At 54.5% G+C, this 22,942-nt stretch overlaps 1 protein-coding gene and 1 long non-coding RNA gene across 4 annotated transcripts; both read right to left on the minus strand.

Moving 5' to 3' along the window:
* Positions 1–16: 16 nt before the first annotated feature.
* ZYX (zyxin) lies at positions 17–9,137 on the minus strand. 3 transcript variants are annotated; one of them, XM_025433756.3, is made up of 10 exons: positions 9,004–9,136; positions 8,546–8,765; positions 7,858–8,063; positions 7,611–7,703; positions 7,008–7,517; positions 2,753–2,873; positions 2,469–2,638; positions 2,189–2,367; positions 1,184–1,304; positions 17–600 (listed from the first exon to the last, which is right to left on the minus strand). In XM_025433756.3, exons 2-10 carry the CDS (start codon positions 8,751–8,753, stop codon positions 496–498), a joined length of 1,713 nt encoding a protein of 570 aa, XP_025289541.1. In that variant the 5' UTR covers positions 8,754–8,765; positions 9,004–9,136; the 3' UTR covers positions 17–495. The 3 variants fall into 3 exon arrangements, with proteins under 3 accessions (XP_025289541.1, XP_048950680.1, XP_048950681.1); XM_049094723.1 differs by having other exon boundaries at positions 8,999–9,130; XM_049094724.1 differs by lacking the exon at positions 7,611–7,703 and having other exon boundaries at positions 9,004–9,137.
* An 8,725-nt stretch (positions 9,138–17,862) lies between these two features.
* LOC118350993 (uncharacterized) lies at positions 17,863–19,501 on the minus strand. Its single transcript, XR_004805725.2, has 2 exons — positions 18,760–19,501; positions 17,863–18,048 (listed from the first exon to the last, which is right to left on the minus strand). It is a non-coding gene; the product is annotated as an uncharacterized LOC118350993 (long non-coding RNA).
* Positions 19,502–22,942: the final 3,441 nt, after the last annotated feature.

Consider the following 22,942-nt stretch of genomic DNA (forward strand, 5'->3'; position numbering starts at 1 on the left):
AGTTGACTCCTAAGGATTTTGGAAAACAGGTCTTTTTTTATTGATTTGTAGCTGTAGCCACAACCTGGCAGCATGGGGGGTGGGGGTGGGAGGACGTCCAGGCCGGTCGGCCCGGCCTGGCCCAGCCTCCCAGAGTCTGGGCGTCTCCTGGCCCTCAGCAAGCAGAGTATGTGGCTGCTCCGGGGCCAGCCGAGGGCATCGGTGCAGCAGTGAAAGCAGCAGCGCTCAACCTGGTGCCCCCTCAGGTGGGGTACACCTGGAGGACGGTGGGTGGTCCCTGCAGGATGGAGGTGGGCTGGAAACCCAGAGCTGGGACTCTGCAGTCCTAGGCCACGTTGGGGCCCGGGACAAGGTGTCTGGGATACCTGGGTGGGGGCTGGCGTGGAAGGAGAGGCTGGACATCAGAAAATAACTGAAGGGGGGGCAGGGCAGGTGGGGGGCAGGGCGGTCTCTGTGGGTGGTCCGCGGGTGGGGAGTGGACTCTCCCGTCCCCACTCAGGTCTGGGCTCTGGCGGTGTGGCACTTCCGGCAGAGCACGTGGCCGTCCAGGGGGAAGCAGCCATTGTCATCTGCCTCGATGGACAGTGGCTTCCCGCAGTCCTGGGAGAAAGGAGGAAAAGCCCGCTGGTGGAAGGCCCCTGTGTGCCCCCCACACCTCCACCTTTAAGTGAGGAAGACCAGATGCTCCATGCCTCGGCCAACGTCCAGCATCACTGCCTGTGTCCCCACCACTCCCACCCTCCTCTCCTAGCCTCACCTCTCCTGCCCATGTTCCTTGTCCCTAGGCCTCTCCCACCCGAGGCGGACAGTGGGTTGAGCTGTTACCAAGGCACCCACCCAAAAAAAAGACATGGGACCTCTCCCGCCTGCCTCTACTCCCTTCTCTTCCTCTTTGACCTCACCAAGCACATCTCCATCTCCCTCCAGTACAGCGAAGGAGAGCACCCTTCCCTCCCACTGGTCACTCTTTTTCTTGGTTTATCCACAACCCAAGGACCCCACAGAAAGCCCTCCCCCCCAACTTGCACAGTGACGGGGGCATCTGGGTGGAGCAGGCACAGGTATCACCCCCTCCACCCTCAAAACTGCAGCTCCAAACTCCTCCCGGCTGGTACCGGCCACCACCTGGTAGTGAGCGGTGTCCCACCACCTCCCAGCGCTGGGGGCCAGAGGGATGGCCAACCTCGCACTTGTAGCACTTCATGTGGAAGTTCTTGTCCAGAGCGACCACTCGCACGGTCTCCTCGCGGCCGGGCTCAGGCATGATGGGCCCTTCGCAGACGGAGCACCTGGGGGCATACTGCCTGGAGGGGCAAAAGCGAGGCAGGGGTCAGGGTGGGGGCAAGGGGTTCCCAGAGTGCAGGGGGATGTGCATGGCAACAGGGCAGGTGTCTTGGCCCATTTGCCTCACATCCCTGGGTAGAGGACACTCAATGGAGAAATCCTAAGACCAGCCCCCTCATCCGTCCTTTATCAAGGGGAATTTCCTGCCTTTCCCCAGCACCCTCCCCAAAATCCCATGTACCCCCAGGAGCCTCTGCCACCAGGTCTTCACCCTCTGACTGCAGCTCCTGCAGAAAGCACAGCCAGAGGCACCCTTCTCCAGCCCCACCCCACCCCCGCCCAGGACCCCCTGCTGCATGGCGTCTGCCCCACTGCTGGGGTGTACAGAGGGAGGGATGTGAAGTTCTGGATGCCTAGGCTGGAATTCTGAAAACCTATACCTCCAACACACTGGCAGAGGTGGGAGTCAGACTCTGCAGTTTCTGTACACCCTTTAGCTACATTACGGGATTCTACTGCTGCCCTGAGAAAGCAGCCACTGCTTGTAGGGGAAATCCAGAGTTCCAAAAAGCCAATCTCCAAAAGGACTTTCGGGACCCAGCCTGTGCGTGAAATGAAGTCATTCCAACACTCGTGGCTGAACACAAGACCACAAGCCTCCGAGAGCCAAAGGCCCAGGGAGGGGGCACCTGCCAGTAGCAAGACTTGCCACCAAGGCCTGAGGCCACTGGACAGCTGAATCCAGGCGAACTGGTCTCCTGCCGTCAGACAAGCATGTGGGGCCAGGAAGGAAGGCCAGGGGGTTGGCGCTGCCGTGGAATCAGGAGGGCAGCCTGGCCCAGCCCCCAGACGACGACGGCTGGCACCCAGAGAAGAGCCCAGAAGACAGGAGGTGGGTCCTCACTTGTGGTAGTCAGGTACACAGTGGGGCCGGTTGGCCTGGTCCACGATGAAGGAGGTGCCCTCCAGTGGGCAGGCGCAGACCACGCACGTGAAGCACTGCGGGTGGTAGGCTTTGCCCGTGGCCCTCAGCATGCGATCAGTGATGGGCTGCCCACACGTGTTGCACTTCTCCAGAGTGTCCTAAGGAGGTGGCGGGAGGACGTCGGCCGGGAACCGGCACCCCAGGCCCGCCTGCCCCACATCCACGGCCAGCCCCGGGCTGAGCCCCCACCCGGACTCACAGTGTAGCAGCCCTCACAGTAGGGCGCCCCCTCCAGGCTGTAGAACTGCTGTCCTTGCAGTTGCTGCCCACACTGGTGGCAGGTGAAGCAGGTGATGTGGAACAGCTGTCCCAGGGCTCGAACCGCGGGCTGTGTGCGTGCCAGGGGCTGATGACACCGGCCACAGGACTCTGGGAGGCCAGAGAAGACAGAAGTCAATGGGAGGAAGGAGCGCGCAGGCAGGCGGTCGGCTGGCTCGGACGGGGAGTGAGGTGGAGGTCCCGACAGGTGGCCGGTGAGCTCACCATTGACAGCCACATTCTGCCTCTGAGGGTGCTCCATGTCGTGCATTAGCTGCTGGGTCAGCTGCTCCAGCTCCTGCACCTCCTTCAGACTCAGAGGTCCCGGGGCCCCAGGGGAGCGTACCTGAAACGCCAATACTTTCTCCAGACCCTCTCAAGAGTCACCCTCTCTGAGAACTTTCCCCAGCCCGCTGATCCGCTCTCTTCCAGGAAGGACGAACTCCCCTCCCATCTCCCAGACACGCGGGTTTGACTCCAAAAGCTCCTCCTTCTCCCTCCCTGACCCCCAGCACCACACAGATAAAGGGGAAGGGGATGACCCTTCCACCCACTTTGCCCAACGCGCCCCCCACCCCCCCAGGGACAGTCACGGACAGGCCAGAACAATGGAGCGGACAGAGGCCACACACACAGCAGCTGAGGTCACTGAAGCACCCCGCACGCCAGGCCGCGCATCACCTCCACAGAGCATGCTCAGGCATGGCCCCCCACAGAAGAGGTTGGCACGTGATGGCGTGTGCACCCAGGTGCACACACACCTACCCGTCCCGCCTGCTGCTGAGCAGCCCCTGTCAGCGTGAGGACACAACATAGGCGGGATTGACAGGTTAAACCTTTGGAGCCCAGCTCCCGGCTCCCCCAATAGGGGTCCGGGGCTCCCTGACCCCCCTCCCTCCCCAGGAGGCCTCAGAGAAGGCCCATTCCCATAGGCCTGCCTGCCCCGTCTGTTAAGAGCATCCTGAGAGAGCTAGAGGCAGGTGGGCGGGGTGCAGGTGAGGTTAGGGGGGTCCTGCCAGGAACCCTGAGCAGTGTCGGGGGGTGGGGGTGGTGGAGGCACTGCAGGGTCCATGTGGCCTGCACCAGCGTTTCCATGACACTGCAGCAGAGACGCTGGGTTGGTTTTCTCTCTACTGGATAAGCCCACCCAGGACTGTGGCCCGTCACTGAATGTTCTCCCGTCAATACCTTCGTCCCCGTAACACCTGGAACCTCAGAGCCACCCAGCTGCCTCTGCCCATAGCCACCGTCCCCTCGGGCCTGGCTCCACCATCCTCACACCCGCGTGCATCCAGGGCAGCCACGGGGAGCACAGCTCCACGGATGCTCCAGCTCCCAGCCATTCCCCCGCAGACTCCTCCCGGGCCTGCCCTTCCTGTGAGCCCCTCCACAGGGTAAGCTTCACCCTTTCTTCTCCCGATCTCCCCTTCCCGGCATCTTGGGGACAGAGGGAGAGCACTCAGCCAAAAAACCAATCTCCAAAAGAACTTGGGGCCACCTCAGGTGCCTGTTCCATTCCTTGGAAGTTAAGAACGACCTGTACACATCAGCCCCCCATGGGTGTGCACAAGCCTTTAAGACACACTCCGTGCAGCCGCCGTGTGCCCTCTCTGCCTGCCAGCAGCAACGTCACAGCTTCAGTAGCCGTGGCACTCAGGCCTCAAGCTCTTCGACTAGAGCTCCAAGTGTCCTCTGTCCCAGGCATCTAACACCAAGGGACACTTCAGACCCTCGGACCCGAGACTTACTGGCCTCAAGTAAATCTTCCCCCGAGGCCCCAGGCTTGACCTCCCAACAATCGCCTTCGTCCCTCCTACCCCATTCATAGCTCCTGAGTGAACGAGCTCAGAAAGGCTGCTCTGCCTCCCAACTGTCCCCACGAGTCTTGTGCATCAAGGCCTCTGGCTTGCCTGCCCCCAAGTCTGCTGGCGGAGCCATCTACTTCGACAAGGCCCCGCAGACTCTCGCCGCCCTCCGCCACCATGGCTGGCTTATCTGGCCCAGTCTCAGCCCTGGGTCATGCCACCACCCGCTTCCTGCTTCTGCCTCCCAGCTGCAGGAGGAAGGTGGAGGGCTCGCTGCTCGCTGCTTGCTGCACACTGCTCGCTGCACACTGCACACTGCAATGCACTGCGGTGCCCTCTGCGCCCTCGGGCCTCGCCCCCGCTGGTGCTTGGCTCCTGCTGACTCCCAGTCGCCTTGCCCACAGCAGCTGTTCCAAACCTTCCCATCTCCCCGAGCCCCGATGGCGTCGCCCCCTCGCTCACCCCCTCGCTCACCGATGACCTCACCTCCTACACGACTGAGAAGGTGGAAGCCAGCCAGCTCCAGCTCCCCGCTCAGAAAACACTGTGGCCACACGCCCTCGGCCTCTGGGAATGCCTGGGGCGCACGCCCATGCTCCCCCCAGGGCGCCACCCCAGCCACAGCCCCTGCTCCCCGGCATCATGAACCCCTCTTCCAGCGGCTTCTTCCTCCTGCTTCTCTCTCTGACACGCACACTCCCTCCCCTGCTCCTTCACCTCCCTGCCAACCTGGGGACAAGGCTACTCCATTTCTCACCACCTACTGACTCACCTCCTTTCACTCTGTCCCCCCCACAGGGCACCAACGGGGCACCCCGCGGCCACCTACAACTTCCAAATGGCCACATCCCTGGCCTTATTCTCGGCCACCCCAAACGCCTCGGCCATCGCATTCTCTTGAGACCCTACACCGACTTGTGACCCTCTTCCTCCTGCGGCCGGTCTGCCCCCTCCCACCTGGTCAACCTGAGCATCACCCAAGTTTTCTCCCAGGCCCTCAGCTCCTTCGCATCCCCTGGGCCCGCTGCCACTCCAGGGGCAGCTCCGGTGTCACCACACCCCGCTATCCTGCGCACACTGAGGCCCGCTCCTGAAACCCAGCCCTCCATTTCCAACCAGATGACAGGTCCCGCTGAGACCAAGTCCTCCTGGAAGCCGTTGCTCAACAAGCTGACAGCTGGACCCCTCCTCTTCCCGTGCAAACCATTTCCCTTTCTGGACTTCTCTATTTTATCAGAGACACCGTCATTCCCCAACACACCCCTCCTCTTCCAACTGCTTATCGGTGGCCAAGCCTGGAGGCTCTTCCTTTTTAACAGCTCTCCTATCTGGGCCTTAGTTTTCATTGCAACGAACACCAATCTATGGTCGACCAGGAGTGAACTCCCCACATCACTGACTTCCTACCTCAAGCCCATGCCTCTGCTAGAAAAAACTCCCCCAGAGCCTCAAAAGCACAGATGTCACCAGCCCTCCAACCTGGCCACACGACTCCTCAAAGACTTCCAGTAACGACTCTCCAAGACTCAGAGGCTCCCTTGGTGTGTTCTTATTTCCTCTTCCCTGTCGCCCACCCACCTACCACCCACCTCCATAAGCACAGCTCTGCGATCCTCCCAGAGGAACGGGCTACTTTCTCTTCTCCAAACACCCAGGGTACCTGTGCCCTGGAGTCCTGCTCATGTTGTTCCCACCCAGATGCCCCTCCTGGTCCTCTCAGGAACCTCAAGTCACACCACCCTTCCAAACCCGCAGGCCCCCATGCTGATGCCTGTCTGGAGTTCCTGTAACACCAGATCCTGCAAAACTCGCTGGCATTGTGCATCCCTTCCCCTGCGCCTGCACACTAGTACACACACACTCATGCCGTCGGGTAACTTGACGGTTGGCAGTTGGCAGGACTACATGACCGCCGGGGTCCCTTGGACTGAGATCTCATGCCCTCAAACGGAAGGCAAAAATGGTCAGACAGGAATGATCACCTTTCTGTTTGGAGCATTCAGGAGCTAGATACAGACCCCAGCACTTTCTAAGAGTTAGCTCATTGAATCTTCACAACCACTGTGTGGGGTAACAGTGGGGAAACTGAGGCCCAAGGTTCACCTAACTTAACTTGCCTAGGCTCTCGTGAGCCGGGAATTCTATCCCAGGCCCATCTGACTCGCTCAGACTTAACTTCTTTGAGAGATCTCTTCCCTCCAGAGCACAGTGCCTGGCACTCGGCGGATGCTGGCTCAGCCAGTGTTTACTGACGCTGTGACTCTTATCATCAGATGGGCCCTGAGGCAGTGAGAGTGGCTCAGAGGAGCAGAGAGATTAACTCAAGAATCTAAGAAGGGGAAAGCAGCAAGGTTGGACTGGTGATGATCTCATCCCTCCCTTTAACATACTAGGGGGCAGGGAAAGTCCACCAAATCCTCCTGATGCAGAGCCTGGGCTGCTCCGCCAACTACCGGCAAGGCCCCACTCAGACCCAGACCCTGCCAGGCCCGCCTCAGAAGAGCTTTCTCTCACCACTGTCCCCCCAGGCCAACTTCGGAGGCTCTAAACTCCTATCCTACCGCCCCCACTCTACCTCCCTCTCTGGGGCCACCTTTGTCCTCATTCTGCCGCTCCTGACTTCTCCCCCAGCCCCAAACCCCTGGTCTCAGCCTGGTCCTCCCACCCTCACTCACCTGATTTTGGTTTTGAGCCGGTGGCGGTGGCACTGGATGCTGCTTCTCCTGCACCCGGGGCTTCTCCTTCTGCTGAGCATAGGTGAAGCTGGGGGGCTGAGGGGAGCCGGTGCTACTGGAAGAGGGAACTTCAGGGGACCCCAACTTCTGATTGGGCTGTGAGCCGGGTCCACCTGGGGCTCCAGGGCTGAACTTGGAAGCCACAGGAGTAAACTTGGGAGTCACTGGAGAAAACTTAGGGGCTGGGGATGGGGCTGGGGGTCCTCGAGGCTGAGTGTTAGCCAAAGGCACAGGCTGGGGTTGGGCCTGGGCCTGGGCCTGGGGCCGGGGCTGCACAGGGAGCTGGCCCTGGCTGGGAGGCTGAGCCTGAGCCTGAGCCTGGGGCAGAGGCTGGGAGCTGGAAGGGGACTTCCAAGGGGGCAGGGGTGCTGTGCTCCCCGTTGCAGGCTTAGTATTGGACTTGTGACTGAACGGAGTGGTGACTGGTGGGGGCACATATCCAGATGACACCTGCAAGGGGAGGGAGAAGGGAAGAGAAGCTCAGTTAGAGCCGAGGGGCGCCTTTCCTCCCTGCCCTGCCTCTCCCACTCCCCTGTCCCTTACTCGGGATTTGAAGGGATCATTCCTGGTCATGTCATCCAGCAGTGAGGACAAAGAGTCGATCTCCAAATCAATACTGCTCACCTTCTCCCTGGGCTAGAGGGTCAAGGGTCAGAGCACCCATCCCAGGTCTATTCCCACCTCACCCCCATCAGGCCAGAGGTGCACGGGAGGTGGAGGTAAGGCCTCTCCTCTCCTCCTTGGGGGGGGGGGTCGTCCGAGTGTTGCAGCCCCTCCCAAGCCCCCTTACCTGTGGTGGGGGGGGAGGTAGGGCGGCCTCAGGCCCTCCCTCTTCGTCCAGGGGAGGCGGTGGCGGGGAAGGGAAGATCTCCTCCTCCAGAGACTCAGAGGGGAACGGTTCCTCCAGAGGGGGAGGGGGAGGTGGGAAGGCAGCTCCTAGAGCACCCTCGGACTCGTCGCCATCCCCAAGGACAGGAGGGGGAGGCAGGGGAAAGTCTGAGGTGGAAGAGGAGAGAGGGCAGTCAGGGGACAGAGAGGACAGCAGGGGCCCCTGCACCCCTTCCCCCAGTTACTGTCCCTCTACAGCTCTCACCCCTGACCCAAGCACTCTCCCACCCCACCCCACCCCCACCCCCACCCGATTGTGTGGGAAGGCGACGGAGGCGCAGGACCCCTGGGAGCATCGGGTCAGGAAAGGCGGGGTCCGCCCCTGGAGGGATGCAGCTCCCGTTACACTCGGGAAAACGGACCCAGAGGGGACGACCGTGCCCCACATTCCCGCCTCCCACCCCCAGGCGGGGGACTTGGAACAGTCCCAGGAGCCCTGGCTCCCGGCCACGAGCTCCACGATGAGGTAAGAACATCTGCTCGGGACAGGCTCGCGGCGCCCAGCCCCCTCCGCTGCGACCGCCCCGGCCCGGCCCCGGCCCCGGCCCCGGCCCCGGCCCCGGCCCCAGCCCCGGCCCGGCCCCGCGTACCTTCCGGGGGCGGCGGGGGCACCTCGCCCACCCGGCCCATCTGCGCGCGCTGGGCCCCGGCGGCCGGCGGGGGCTCCCCGTCCCCGGGCCGGAAAGGATTCACTTTGGGCTTCGGGGCCACCACCGGGCCGAACTTCTTCTGCGGGGCGTAAAAGGCCGGAGCCGACACCGACACGGAGATCGCGGGAGGCGGGCGGGGGGCCGCCATGGCCAGGCCGGGCTGCAGGGGGTGGGCGGCCAGGTGACGCGGCGCCCGGCCCGGAGCCCCCCTCCGCGCTGCACCCCCTCCGCGCTGCACCCCTGCCCGCGCCGCACCCCCTCCGCGCTGCACCCCAGCCCGCGCCGCACCCCAGCCCGCGCCGCACCCCCTCCGCGCTGCACCCCAGCCCGCGCTGCACCCCTCCGCGCCCCCTCCGCGCCCCCTCCGCGCGCCCCTGCGCCGCTGCCGCCGACCTCACCGCGGGCCGGAGCGTGCGCGCCGCGTCGGGGTGGCCGCCGCGCAGCCGGGTCCGCGGACTCTGCGTCCGGGCCGCGAGCAGCCTCCAGCCTGGCGGGGAGGGGACGCGGGGAAGAGGAGGGAGGGAGGGGGCGGGGAGAGAGCGGCGCTCAGACCATACAAGGAGCGGCCCGGAGAGGGGGGCGGGGAGACGGGAGGGCGGACCCGGCAGGAAACTCCCCCAGGAAGGGGCCCCGCTCCGGCTCCCGGCTCCCGGCTCCCGGCTCCCTGCTCTCGGCTCCCGGGCCCGAGGCTCCGCCGCGGCGCCCCCGCCCCCGCCCCCGCCCCCGCCGGGCTCGGACCGCCCTCCCCTCCCCCCTGCTCCCCTCCCCGGGCCCAGGCCTCTGATGTCATTTCCTGACCCCCCCGCCCCGTGTCCCCCGCTCCCCGCCCGACCCGCGGGGGCCGAGATCTGACTCACCGTCCGCTCTCCCGGGGGTGGCGGCGCGGCCCGACTGCGCCCCCGGCCCCTCCCCGGCCCCTCCCCTGCCCCCTCCGGCTCCGCGCTCGCCGGCCCGACGGGGCTGCACCGGGACGGGGCGGGGGCGGGGGAGGAGGGGCGGGGGGTGTCCTCCCCGCCCCGCCGGGCCCCTCTGTGACCCGGGGGCGGGGTGCGGGCAGGACCTCCAGGCTCCCGGGAGGATCCTAACTTCCAACCTTGGGAGCCGCCTCGGGCTTCTAGGAATTCGCCTCGGCCGCGCCCCGCCGCAGACCGGCTGAGCTCCGCGGGAGGGAGAGACGGGGGCGGGGGGCGGGGGGCGGGCGCCGCGGCTCGGACCGGACTTCAGCGCCCCCCGTGACCCCCCGTGACCCCCCGTGACCCCCCAGCCCTTGGGCGGCGGGGCGGCCCCGGAGCCTGCGTTCGGTGGAGCCCCCACCGGTCCGACGGGATTCCTCGGCCTGGGACTCTGCGCCCCTGGCTACGCAGAACGGACAGACCCAGGCTCTTTTTTTTTTTCTTTGTTTTTAAGTGAACGTGGAAATTTACCCAATTGCTGCCTGAATTCCAACACACTGGCTACCTGCAAAGTATGGAGACATATGGCACCTCGGCCAGCGGGGCGGTGTGTCCCCGGCGGGAGCCTCCTTTCCTCTCTCCGCTGCCATCTAAGGCGCTCAGCGCCCTGCGGCGCACCATACTCAGTATGTTACTTCCAGGCCTGGGCCCTGCAAAGGGGCCGTACCCTGCTGTCAGCCAGCCTCTGGGCTATGCTCTAGAGACCTTCCAGACTCAGCCCTCACATTCCCGAAAGAAAACAGCCTGGGAGCTTAGGACTTGGGGCCAGGTCGTTCCCAGTAAGCTGCAGGGGCTAGCCTAGAACGGGGTTTCTTGAGGGCTGAAATGCGAGAACCCTCTCCCGGTAGCCCTGGTGTCAGGTAAAGCAGCCCTAGATACAAGAGAGCAGAGTGAGGTCAGGGTTCAGAGACCCAGCCTGAGTGCCCAAAATAAGTGACAAGTGTCTTCATTCTCTCTGTAAAACAGTGGTGCTCTTTAATCCACCGACCTTATTGCATTGTATAAAAATAAATAAAACTTCCCATCTGAAAGTGACATATAATGCTCAGTATTATTATTCAAGTCCCAGTTCTGCCCAGAAGGGAGATTCCAGTGGGTTAACCTAGGGCCCTGTTCCCCTTGGGGGTTGGCAGGCAGACCTCTCAGGGGCCCTGGTACCTGCAAAGCTCTGCTCTTTCCTTCCACCTTCTCTGAGCCTACATTTTCATCTCCTACCATCCCACTGATCTTTTCTGTAGAGCTCTACTGTCTTTGCCATTGGGATTTCTCACAGCTACAAGCATGTGGGGCCATGTAGGATACTAAGCATGCCATGCAGACCTCCTCTAACACGTAGGAGCTGGTCCTGGGCCTGTCCCTATGAAGATCTGCTAGAAATTCGATACTGAACTTTCCATGCATATTGGAGATTGTGTCTTGGGCTTTACAGACCCAAAGTCTCATTGCCAACCCTTCAAAATGCAGTGGGCCCTAGAACAACATTGGTTTGAACTGTGCAGGTCTATTTATACACACAGTTTTTTGTTTTTTGTTTTTGTTTTTTTGTTTTTTTGTTTTTTTCGGAGAAATACAGTACTGTGAATGTGTTTTCTCTTCCTTAAGATCTAATTAGCATGTTCTTTTTTCTAACTTACTTTATTGTGAGAATACAGTATATAATACATCTAGCATACAAGCCATGTGATCATGGTCTATTTATGTTACTGGTAAGACTTTTAGACAACAACAGTATATTAGTAAAGTTTGGGGGAGTCAGATTTTTGGCAGCACAGGGGTCAGGGCCCCTAACCCCCACACGTTGTTTGAGGTCAACTATATACCCAGTTGGGGAAAAAAGTTAGGAAGATGGTTTCCAGATGGCATCGCTAGAGTAAAAGCCATCTACTCTCTAAATGTCTCAAGGAATGTGCGTGTGCAAAATATAGTACGTTTAATTGTTAGGCAGCTGAACCTATTTATAAATCAAGAATAGAAGAGTGTGTAGGCAGGCTTAGTTTTACTGACAACTGAGAGCATTTGGGCTGCAGAATATTAAACCTAAGAGTTTTAAGCCAGCTTTTCTCAATACAAGTAGAAACGCTTCAGAGCATCCCAGAAGGACACATTTGCGTGACCAAGATGTCGCAAGTGTAGCTTGGGGTCAATGCTATCAGAATGCACACAATGAACAGGATCAGCCCTAAGGATTCTTAGGTATTTTCTTAAGTAAGTGATTCTAATTGGCTTTTGGGGCTAATATGTGTAAAGTGTAGCATGTTCCCTCCCAATCGTTTCCAACATGGGGCCAGGCAAGAGAGAGGATGTGAAAAAACAGGCGGTGACCTTTGCCATGTAAAACATCTCTACATACCTCCGAAGATTTTGAAAGAAAGTTTCTTTCAAGCACACACAATATAAACTAAGAAGTTAGACCAGGCAAGAAAAAAAAAAAAGAAAAGAAAGAAAAAGAAAGAAAGAAAAAGGAAGGAAGGAAGGAAGGAAGAAAGAAAAGAAAGAAAGAAAGAGAAAGAAAGAAAGAAAGAAAGAAAGAAAGAAAGAAAGAAAGAAAGAAAGAAAGAAAGAAGGAACAAGGGCAATGAATTCCAAAATGAAAGGAGGGATGCTATCACCAAGTTCTTGCTGTATGCGGCTGCTGATGGACATAGGTTCAACAGTGTGCCCCGCGTGGTGCTGGGCACTGGGACAACAGCAAGAATCAAAAATGACAACCACCATAACCCCACCACCACCACCACCACCAGTAATACCCTGAGATAAAGCTTCATGTGTGGAGTAAGGCACAAAACTAAGCACTTTAAACATATCACCCCCATTTTATCCCCACAATAAGCCTGTGAGGAATGCACATTATTATCCCATTTTTCAGGGTGCCTGGGTGGCTCAGTCGATTAAGCATCTACCTTTGGCTCAGGTCATGGTCCCAGCGGCTGGGGATCCAGTCCCATGTCAGGCTCCCTCCTCAGCGGGAAGTCTGCTTCTCCCTCTCCTTCTGCCCATGCCCCCCCAACTTGTGCTTGAGTGCTCTCTCTCTCTCTCTCTCTCTGTCTCAAATAAATAAATAAATAAAATCTTTAAAAAATATATATTACCCCATTTTTCATTTAAGGAAACTGAAGCCAACTAGATGTTGGATTTTTTTTCACCTCCATAGCTGCAAAAAAAAGAATTTGCAACACACGCAAAAAAAAAAATTGCAATGCAAATATTTTATTATTTGAAGACACCTTGCCCCCCAATTACACCCTTGCAGTCCTTCATTTATTCCCTTCCAGAGCCCCAGCCTGGAGCATGGATAGCCTCTTCAGGCCAGCCTCCAACTCCATCCCTCACCTTAAGTACTGGTGGGTCCATCTGCATGTGTGTATACACACTCATGTTTTGTATATTTGAGAGATACATATTCTAATCTACATTCTAGGCACTCTGGGTATTATATATAGACATAAATATATAATGTGTGTGTGTGTGTGTATATATATATCTAAGACAAGCCTTTGTACCCAAGTGTAAGATGCTACCAGGGGCCGTGCTTAGGCTACAAGCAACCTTTTGTAAACCATACTTTTGTATAATGTATCCTTTTGTAAAATAGGGCATTTTCCAGGAGGCTTCTCAAAGAATTGTTAACAGTGGTTGTGTTACAGCGTGGAATTAGGGACACGTACAAGACTTTTATAACTGTTGTCTTTTTCTCCATGAACACATACTACTTTCATAATTTATAAGAAGGAAAAGAAAGAAGAGCATGACAAGGCCGTAGTCTCTTCCCTGCTGTCAGAGTGCCCTCCTGCACCAAGTACCGGGACCGCACGGCCGGCAGCCCTCCCTGGAACTCCAATATTTACTCCTCTCCTCGTCCCACTTGCATTTCTTGTGGTACAAAATAGACTGAAAAAAAAAAAACAAAAAAAAAAAAAAAAATAGACTCTGGCAGCTGCAACAGCAAACCCGATGCAGGGGCTGGGTGGGAGCTTTATGGCAAAGCCAAGGAGGAGCAGCCTCCTGGGCCATCCTACTCCGACCCCTGCCATGGAAAGGATGTGCTGACAACCACAAATACACCTTTGTCCTCTTTTCTTCTAGGGTTGGCCCCATAGGCTGATGACAAAATAGCATCTTCAGCGTATTCTCTCCATCCCTCACTTCAGTTCAACCAATATTTACTAATAACTCAGAATATAAAGCTAAAGCCAAGGGCCCCTGGGTGGCTCAGTAGTTGAGCATCTGCCTTTGGCTCATCAGGTCATGATCCCGGGGTCCTGGGATTGAGTCCCACATCAGGCTCCCCGAAGGGAGCCTGCTTCTCCCTCTGCCTATGTCTCTGCCTCTCTGTGTGTGTCTCTTGTGAATAAATAAAAATAAAATCTTAAAAAAAAAAAAAAAGAAAAAGCCAGTTCTTGCCTTCAAGCAACCCTCGATCCGGAGGAGAAAACACTCAAATAGATATTTTAGTATCATAGGGTGAGTGTTAAGATTAAACAAAAAGCTTTCACCCACCCAACATTGCTGCTAGATGTGGCTACACTACTTACAGTTGCTGGGTGGCCTTCTGGCCACTTAAACCTCATGAGTATCATCTCACCACCAGGTGCAAGGTAGCAGTGAGCAGAGCCTGCATAGGGCATCTGGGGTGCAGAGGTCAGAGGAACAGTAGAAGGCAGGGCTCCATCCATCCCAAGGCCTGAGCCACATCGGCACCCAAAGGCACTGTGGGCACTGCAAGCGTCAGCAAGGTGGAAATGCGCGGTGGTTGTGGGGGGCAGAGTAAGGCAGATGGTCAGATGGCGAGGAGTCAGCAGCCCAGAGAGCTGGGAAGGGCAGACAGGAAAAGAGCCCCACGGCTCCCACAGCAGCACAGGCAGGTTGCTGGCATCAAGGCAGCCACTAGTGGAGCATCTGCTGCCTTCCTCCCCCCTGAACCCAAGGAAGCCAGAATCAGAGACAGTCTGGCCTAGAAGTGTTTGTCACTGTAAATTGCAGATTAAGTGGCCCTAGAGAATAAACATCTCAGGGAGCACGGGGGCTAACTACAGAGAGATAACCTAGCTGCTTGGGATGAGAAGTACTTATGTTTCTCTAGTGGCTCCTGCCATCTCCACTCCCTTTAAGAAAATGAGCCTAATATGAAGAAACCCATCGGGCCAACCCGACAAAAGAAGTGGGTGCTCCCGAGCAAAGCCACAGTGCTGGTTCCAACCTGCTCCAACGCCTTCCTGCCACTGGGTTTTTTTTTTTACCTGCCATCCAGAGATACCACCAACATGGCAAATGGACAGCCGGTCTCAGCAAGAGGAGAGGGGATCCACCCAGAACACAGACATCTTCCTACACAGACTTGTCTTCTCTCGCTTCTCGAGCAAGCCAAGAGACAAGCGTTTGTACCCAAGTGTGAGATGCTACCAGAGGACACACTTAAGCTACAAGCAACCCACCCCATTCCGGCCAAGTTGTTGTAATCTCTGTAGTAGCAGGGTCTCAGAGGCCTAGCACAGTGCCTGCCACAAAGCCGGGGCCACGTGTGCATCTGCAGACTGAGCCCGAGTCCCTGAACCACTGAACTCCAATACTAGATCAGAAAGGCCCGGACTCATGGGCTTTTGAATCATCTTGAATGATTCGTTGATCCTTTTAACAGACATTTATTGAGTGCCTACTGTGTGCAGGACTTTGTTAGGGGCTGGAGATATAATATGGAGCAAGAACAGGCATGAGCTCAGCCTCCGTGAAGGGCCACGCTCTTGGACAGTCTACTAGGGGAGAGAAATATCAATCAAAGAAGCATAAAAGAAAACTGCAGCTGTTACTGTGACCTCAAGGGAAAGCTATACGAGGTCTCGTGGGGGATGCGATCTGGTGGGGGAGCTTAAGGAAGGGATGGCCAAGCTGAGATCTGAAAGCTAAGCAGGAGTTAAGGAGGAAAGGCATTGCAGGCAGAGGTGGTGGCCAGAGCAAAGCCCTCGCTGGCTATGGGCACGCACTGCCCCCGTGAGCGGAGGGAAGGCAGGCAGGGCAGGGCCCTCTGAGGGTGCGGCAGGTGGAAAAGAGCTCTGGGAGACCTGGGGGGTGCAGGGATGCAGACCGTACTTTGTCCCTGGAACAGTGGGCAGACACTGCAGAGTGTCGGGTTGAAAAGAATGGCATGGAAAGACGGGAATTTTGAAGATCTCATGGTAGGGGCAATGTGGAGAATAGCAGGAGGGTCCCCGACAGATGTGGACAAACTCGGGTGGGAGGAGGACGTTTGTGGAGATGGACAGAAGTGGATAGATTGAGGGCTGTTCGGGCAAGAAACCATGGCTGCGGGGGGAGGGGGGTCGAGGAGAAAGAGACTTGTGTTCCCGGCCCAGCTCCTAGCTGGTACCTGCCCAGCATGCGGTCCCCAGGTCCCCAGGTCCCAGAGCTGCAGGTCTGGGAGGAAGGCTGGGGATTTTGCTTTGGACTTGCCCCAGAGGAGAGGGGGTGCCGTAGGCAGGGAGATATCCGGGTCCAGAGCAAAGCAGGGCGAACTCTGCTGAGTATCCACATTTAGGAGTCATCTGCCTCCAAGTAGTAAGTGAAGCTGCTGTTGGCTGAAAAAAATCACCTAGTGGGTAGTTGAGAGGACGATGCGCTTTGATGGATTACAGCATTTGTGGGACAGGTGGGGAGGGAGGCAGGACTCTCGGAATTCAGAAGGCCCTCCCCCAGGCCCCCTCCTCTCCTCCCTTCCCCTCCCCTCCAGCAGGAGTGAAGAAAGGACCCTCCTCCCCGGCTCCTCCGCTGGCCACCTGGCGTCCATTTGCGCTGATTGCACGAAGTCCCCTAACCCCATATGTCCGTCACGGTAAGAAACCCCAGATGTAGGGGATCCCTGGGTGGCTCAGCAGTTTAGTGCCTGCCTTTGGCCCAGGGTGTGATCCTGGAGTCCCAGGATCGAGTCCCATATCGGGCTCCCCGCATGGAGCCTGCTTCTCCCTCTGCCTGTGTCTCTGCTTCTCTCTCTCTCTCTCTCTTTGTGTGTCTCTCATGAATAAATAAATAAAATCTCAAAAAAAGAAACCTCAGGGATCCCTGGGTGGCGCAGCGGTTTAGCGCCTGCCTTTGGCCCAGGGCGCGATCCTGGAGACCCGGGATCGAATCCCACATCGGGCTCCCGGTGCATGGAGCCTGCTTCTCCCTCTGCCTGTGTCTCTGCCTCTCTCTCTCTCTCTCTCTCTCTCTCTCTGTGACTATCATAAATAAATAAAAATTTTAAAAAATAAAAATTAAAAGAAAAAGAAAAAGTATTAAAACTATTTAAAAAAAAAAAAAAGAAACCTCAGATGTCCAGCTCACCCTACATTTTGCTCCTCTGCCCAACTCTGGAAGCCAGTGGCAGGTGCCCTCCCGAGATGTGCCTGTTCTTCCAGCATTCTCTCCCCCACTTGCTCTCACCTGGATCACCTCTGAGGACACACCTCTCTGCAGCCCTCTCAGGTGGCAGTAAAACTTCCCCCCCACCCCGGACTTCTTACCAGTAGCCCTGGATGTAGACAGATACCCCTTTTGATCCTGGTTACTACTTCCAACTCTTCTCCTTCCCTCCTCCCTAAAATCCCCAGCTTCAAACTAGACCACCTGCTGCCCTTCGGTGGCACAGCCATCTATTGCCCTGGGCCATCTACCCTCATTTCTCAAACACTGTTATGTGCTAGCTCACTGGCACTTTCTCCAAAACTCCTTTGCTATTAAGTCCTGGCGAATTCCACATCACCGAGATGATCCTTCCTTCCCCCTGCATCTCTGTTCCTTGAACTTCTCTCTTCCCACATCTTTGTTCTGCCTCAATCACTATTCCCATGGTAATACCCTAAACCAATACGGACCAACAGAAATGTGACATAAGCTATATGTTCAATTTAAAAAGAAACTAAAGGGGGGGCTGCCTGGGTGGCTCAGTCGGTTAAGGGTCTGTCTTGGGCTCAGGTCATGATCTCGGGGGTCTTGGGATCAAGGGCCCAGTGGGGAGAATGCTCTCTCTCTCTCAAATAAATGAATGAAATCTTTAAAAATAATAATAAAATAAAAAATATGACAAGAAACTAAAGGGGCACCTAGGCGTGTGGCTCAGTCAGTTAAACATTCAACTCTTAATTTCCACTCAGCCCAAGATCTCAGGGTCTGGGACTGAGGACACCACCCCTCCCCCCCACTGTCCCAAGCTGACCTTCTCCAAGGACTCTGCACTCAGTGCAGTGGGGAGTCTGCTGAAGGATTTCTCTCCTCCCTCTGCCCCTCACTTCATGCACAGACGCTCACATGCTTTGTAAAATAAATAAATATATATATTTTAAAGATTTTATTTATTTATTCATGAGAGACAGACAGAGACAGAGAGAGAGAGGCCGAGACACAGGCAGAGGGAGAAGCAGGCTCCATGCAAGGAGCCCGATGTGGAACTCGATTCCAGGACTCCAGGATGACGTCCTGGGCCAAAGGCGGATGCTCAACCGTTGAGCCACCCGGGCGTCCCTAAAATAAATAAATCTTTAAAAATAAAAAGAAACTAAAGAGGAAACAGGTCACAGTAACTTCAAAAAAAGGATTTGATGTAGTATATTCAAAATATTATCATTTCAATATGTAATCAATATTTTAAAGTTATTAACAAAACATTTTACTTTTTTTTTTATTATTAAGTCTTGGGGATTTTGGATGCATTTTACCCTTATGACACATCTCGATTTGGACGAGGCCCATTTCAGTGCTCAGTGGTCACATGTCACTAGTGACTACTGTGTCTAAAGGACCTTGTGGCACCTCTTCGCAATCACAGTTTCAAGCAACCCTTTCTCCAACCAGCTCCTTCTAGCTTTCTGGTTTACTCCCTTCTTTTAGCTTAACCCTAACAGCCCTTGGACCCACCGGGACCTACAATTTATGTCAGCTTTTCCCTTACCCCCTCCTGCATCGGGCCTTCTCTACCCAGCTCAAATGCCTCAGGCAGTCATGAGAACTACTCCCTGGCACCAGCCCTCAACTCCCTTGTGTCTCACTTTGTGGTACTCACTGGACAAAACCCAAACCTGGGTTCAACCCAACTCTCCCAAACCCACGCCTGCAGTCAGACAGCTCGGCGGGGGCAGGAGGAAACACACAACCTTTCTGACCAATCTCATTTTAAGGTTCCTGACAACAAGGCTTCAAGTGCCACTCAGCAATTCTATTTCCCAGTAAGCATACCGATTTCTTTTGTCCGTTCACTTCCCGCCCTTCTAGAAGACTTCTAGATCTTTTCTCTCTTCAACTTCTTCCCCATCCATACCCACAGCTGATGCTCTTGCTTCCTGTTGCACTGAGAAAATTGAAGAAATTGCAAAAGGCTCGCGCAGGCTCCCCTGGTGTCCACCCCCAACCTGAGTCTGCTTTCCTTCCTCTTACTATCATGAACTATCAGTAGTCATTTTTCAAGTCACCACCACCACCACCACTCCTGCGCTGGATTCGATTCCTCCTCATCTGCTCCGGAAGGTTGCTTCAGCAATTAATGCACGCTCTTGAATTTCAGTTTTTCCTCCTCTACTAGATCCTTCTCAACAATACGCAGATATATGCTAGTGTTTGCCCCAACTTAAAAATTAAGCCCGTCCCCCACCCCAGCTACCACTCCATCTCTCCACTCATTTCTCGAGTTCTGTATACTTGCTGTGTCTAATTCCTCTTCTCCCACTTTCTTTTAACTTGCTCCAATCATCTTTTACCCCCAGCACTGTACCAACAGTACTTTTCTCAAAATCAGCAATGACCTCCACATTGCTAAAGTCAATGGACAACTCTCAGTTCCTACTTTTCTTGACATATCAGCTATACTCGATTCAGTTGTTTACTCTCTTCTTTATGAAGCATCTGTTGCTTCACTCTCTGTACACCACGTTCTCTTATTTTCCTCCAACCCACCCCCCCAGGTCCATACTTCTCGTTCTCCTTGTCCAGCTCCAGCTAATCAATTCAGCCTCTAAGTGTTGGGATTGAGTCCTTGCATCTCTTCTCCTCCATCTGTGTGCTTTTCTTGCTAATCATACTGAGTCTCAAGCCTGGAAAGGCCACCTCTATGCTAATGATCGCCAAATTTATACCCCTATCATGGATCTTTCCTATGACCCAACAACACATACATCCAACCTCTTATTCTTCATTCCCACACGATTATCCAATAGACATTTCAAACTAAGTATGTCCAAAACTTAATTCTACTCTTTGCCCCCAAACTCATTCCACCCACAATCTTCCCTCATTCAGCTGATAGAAAGTCCATTCTCTGGTTAAGGTAAAAAATTTTAGAGACATGTCTGACATCTCTCTTTCTTTGGCACTCCAAATCCATCGAATTTTGCTGACTCTGTCTTCAAAATCTTTCCAGAATCTGGCCACTTCTCCCCATCTCTACCACTACTCTCTTGGTCAGAGCCTCCATCATCTCCCCCGATTTACCATACTATCTGGTCTCCCTATCTACCACCTACTCTAAATATAGATGCCAATGTTATCCTTTCATCTTATTTCACATCGTGTTACTCTGATCAAAACTCTCCTTTCTCATTTCACTCGGAATGAAAGCCAGAGTACAGGGCTCTATCCAAACGAGTCCCACATACTCTCTGAGCTCATCTCCTATGACTCATTCTGCTCCAAACACACTGGCCTCCTTGCTATCCCTCCAACATGCAAGTCACATTCCCACCCAACAGCCTTGCACCTGCTGTCCCTCTGCTAGGAAGGCCCTTCCCCAGACATCTGCATAGGTCACTCTATTATCCCCTTCACACTCTTCCTCAAATGCCACCTTGTCAGTGAGGCCCTCCCTGACACCCTACTTAAAACCACATGTATTTCAAACTACATACTACAAAACTACATGGGGTACCTGGATGGCTGAGTCAGTTAAGCAACCAAGTCGTCATTTCAACTCAGGTCGTGAGCTCAGGGTGGTGAGATCGAGCCCCGCATCAAGATCTGTGCTGGGCTCCATGGAGCCTACTTAAGATTTTCTCTCCCTCTGCCCCTCCCCCAGAGTATGTGTGTGTCCATGTGCACACACACACACACATGCTCTCTCTCTCTCTACCAGAAACAAAGAAAAAAGTAAAACTACATACACCAATGCTCTTTCCTTATTATCCTCTTTTCCTTCATTTTTCTTCATACCATTTATCACCTCCAATGTTATAGTTAGGTCCTGAACTTCAATACCAAAAAATAATTTATATTACTTACTTAATTTATTAATTGCTACCATGTCTCACTAGACTGTGAGCCTCATGAAGGTGTGAGTTTTGGTCTCTAGCACCTGGAATAGTACTGCCATATAGGTGCTCGAGAAATACTTGTAATATGGAATGAATGAATGAATTAGTAAAGAAAAAAAGGCAGAGAAGGAGCAGCTGGAAAGGGAGGAGGAAAACCAGGAAAGAATGTTCAGGGACAAGGGAGTGGTCAACTGTGGAATGCTCCTCATGTGTCAAGTTAATATTAGAAATGAACCCCATCTGCTGACATAGGATACAGGAGACCACCATGCGAGCTGTTTCAGTGAAGTGAAGACGCCAGATTGGAGTGGGATGAGGAGTGAATAGAGGTGAGGAAATGAGGACGAATGTTGGCAGCTCTTTCAAGAACTTGGGCTGTGAAGGAAACTCGAGATACAGGGAAAGAAAGATCAAGTGGCAAATTCGAGCTCCCACTTTAGAATGCAGAAATTGCTCCCATTTCCTCCCTCAACACAATTTTCCACCATCAGTAATAAAATCCAACGTCCATTACCACCAGCCACCTCGGTGTATATGGATGCATGAGTCAGTTTGAAAGGAAATGTTGTAAAATGTTAATAGTGTAAGAAATAGGCAATGACTTTGGTCTCTTTCTTTCTGCTTGTGTGTATGAACATTTTTTTCTAGGAGCATCTGTCTGGCTCAGTTGGTAGAGCATGTGACCCTGAATCTCAGGGCCACGAGTTCAAGCCTCATGTGGGGTGTGGAGCCTACTTAAAAGTAAATAAGTCAATAATGATTTTTTTTTTCTAAAACAAGTGCATATTCCTTGGGAAAACATGTACATACCACCCAGAGTTCAAAATTTCTAGTCTCTTTTAGACTTTCCCATCTGGGTGGGTCCATTGCCTGTTGGCAAGATAATCAGGACTGATTTGATGAGTGAACAGTCCTCAGGTGAACACCCACCATCCCCACCACCCAGGAAAGTAAAGCCCTTTAGCTTATCACCACGGAAAACCCTTAACCAAACAATGACCTGGACATGTACACAAAGATTACACACCCATTCTTTTTTTTTTTCTTACACACCCATTCTTAAGCACAAAGAACAAAGTTAGAACAATGTTCTTTTCTTTTTAAAAAAAAAATTTATTGTGGTAAGAACACTTAACATGAAATCTACCCTCTTAGAACGATGTTCTTTTTACCTCATCTTACCCAGAAGGAGCTGATGAATCCACATGAGCAAAAGGAGTATGGGGTGTGAACGTATTTCAACAGTGTTTAGGTCTTTAGGTTCATACACATTTTACATAATAAAAATCAGGAAAATAATCCACCATACATTTAGGGTAGCATCATAGGACAGAGAAAAGAATGCTAGAAGAGAGTTGGAGAACATGAATTCTGGTCGCAGCTGAGCCACTTAGCCATAGGATTGTGAAGATCTGATCTGAGAGGTGAATCTTCCATGTCTGTGAAACTATAGCAACGGACTTCATGTCCAAGGTCTCGTCCAGTTCCCCTACTCGCAGACCAGGACTTAACGCCCTGTATATCCGCTGCTCTTCCCCAGTCAAGGAGATGCCTCTGCTCTTGTCCTCTCTGGACTCGGCTGGCTTGCTCACAGAAGAAGACAGCCGACTGAGAAGAGCAGTATCCTGGAGCTTCCCAGGCCTGTCATGTAGTAAACCCACCATCCAGGATCAGGACCAGTTGCAAGAAAGAAGAAAAGGTTCCAGGCAGTTAGACTGTGCGGCAAAACAGATCCTCATCCGAGAAAGCATTTGCAAGAGGAATCCATGCTGAGATTGCAGGACATCCCAAAAGTTAAGGAAGGCAAGGGGTTGGGAACCCGGAGGGGGTGGTATATTCAGGGATCGGAAAGTGGGGGCTCGTCAACTGTCAGCTGGTGACAGGTGTGGCAGGTGGTAATGGAGAGCCACCCCCAGGCTGTACTCAGAGGCAAGACCAGGGGAGGGGGTGCTGTAAGCATAGGCAGGATCTCTCCTGGGGGAGCTGGCCATAAAGGTGGGGCAAGGGGGTGCCAGCAGGGGGCGTGAGAGGCCTCCAGAGGCTGATGTTGGGGAGAGGGGCTGCTCCTGCCCTCTGAGTTAGTAAATACTAGGCAGGAAGCTATCAGTGATGCTCAGGAC

The sequence above is a fragment of the Canis lupus genome, chromosome 16, assembly GCF_003254725.2.
Source record: "Canis lupus dingo isolate Sandy chromosome 16, ASM325472v2, whole genome shotgun sequence".
Lineage (NCBI taxonomy): Eukaryota > Metazoa > Chordata > Mammalia > Carnivora > Canidae > Canis > Canis lupus.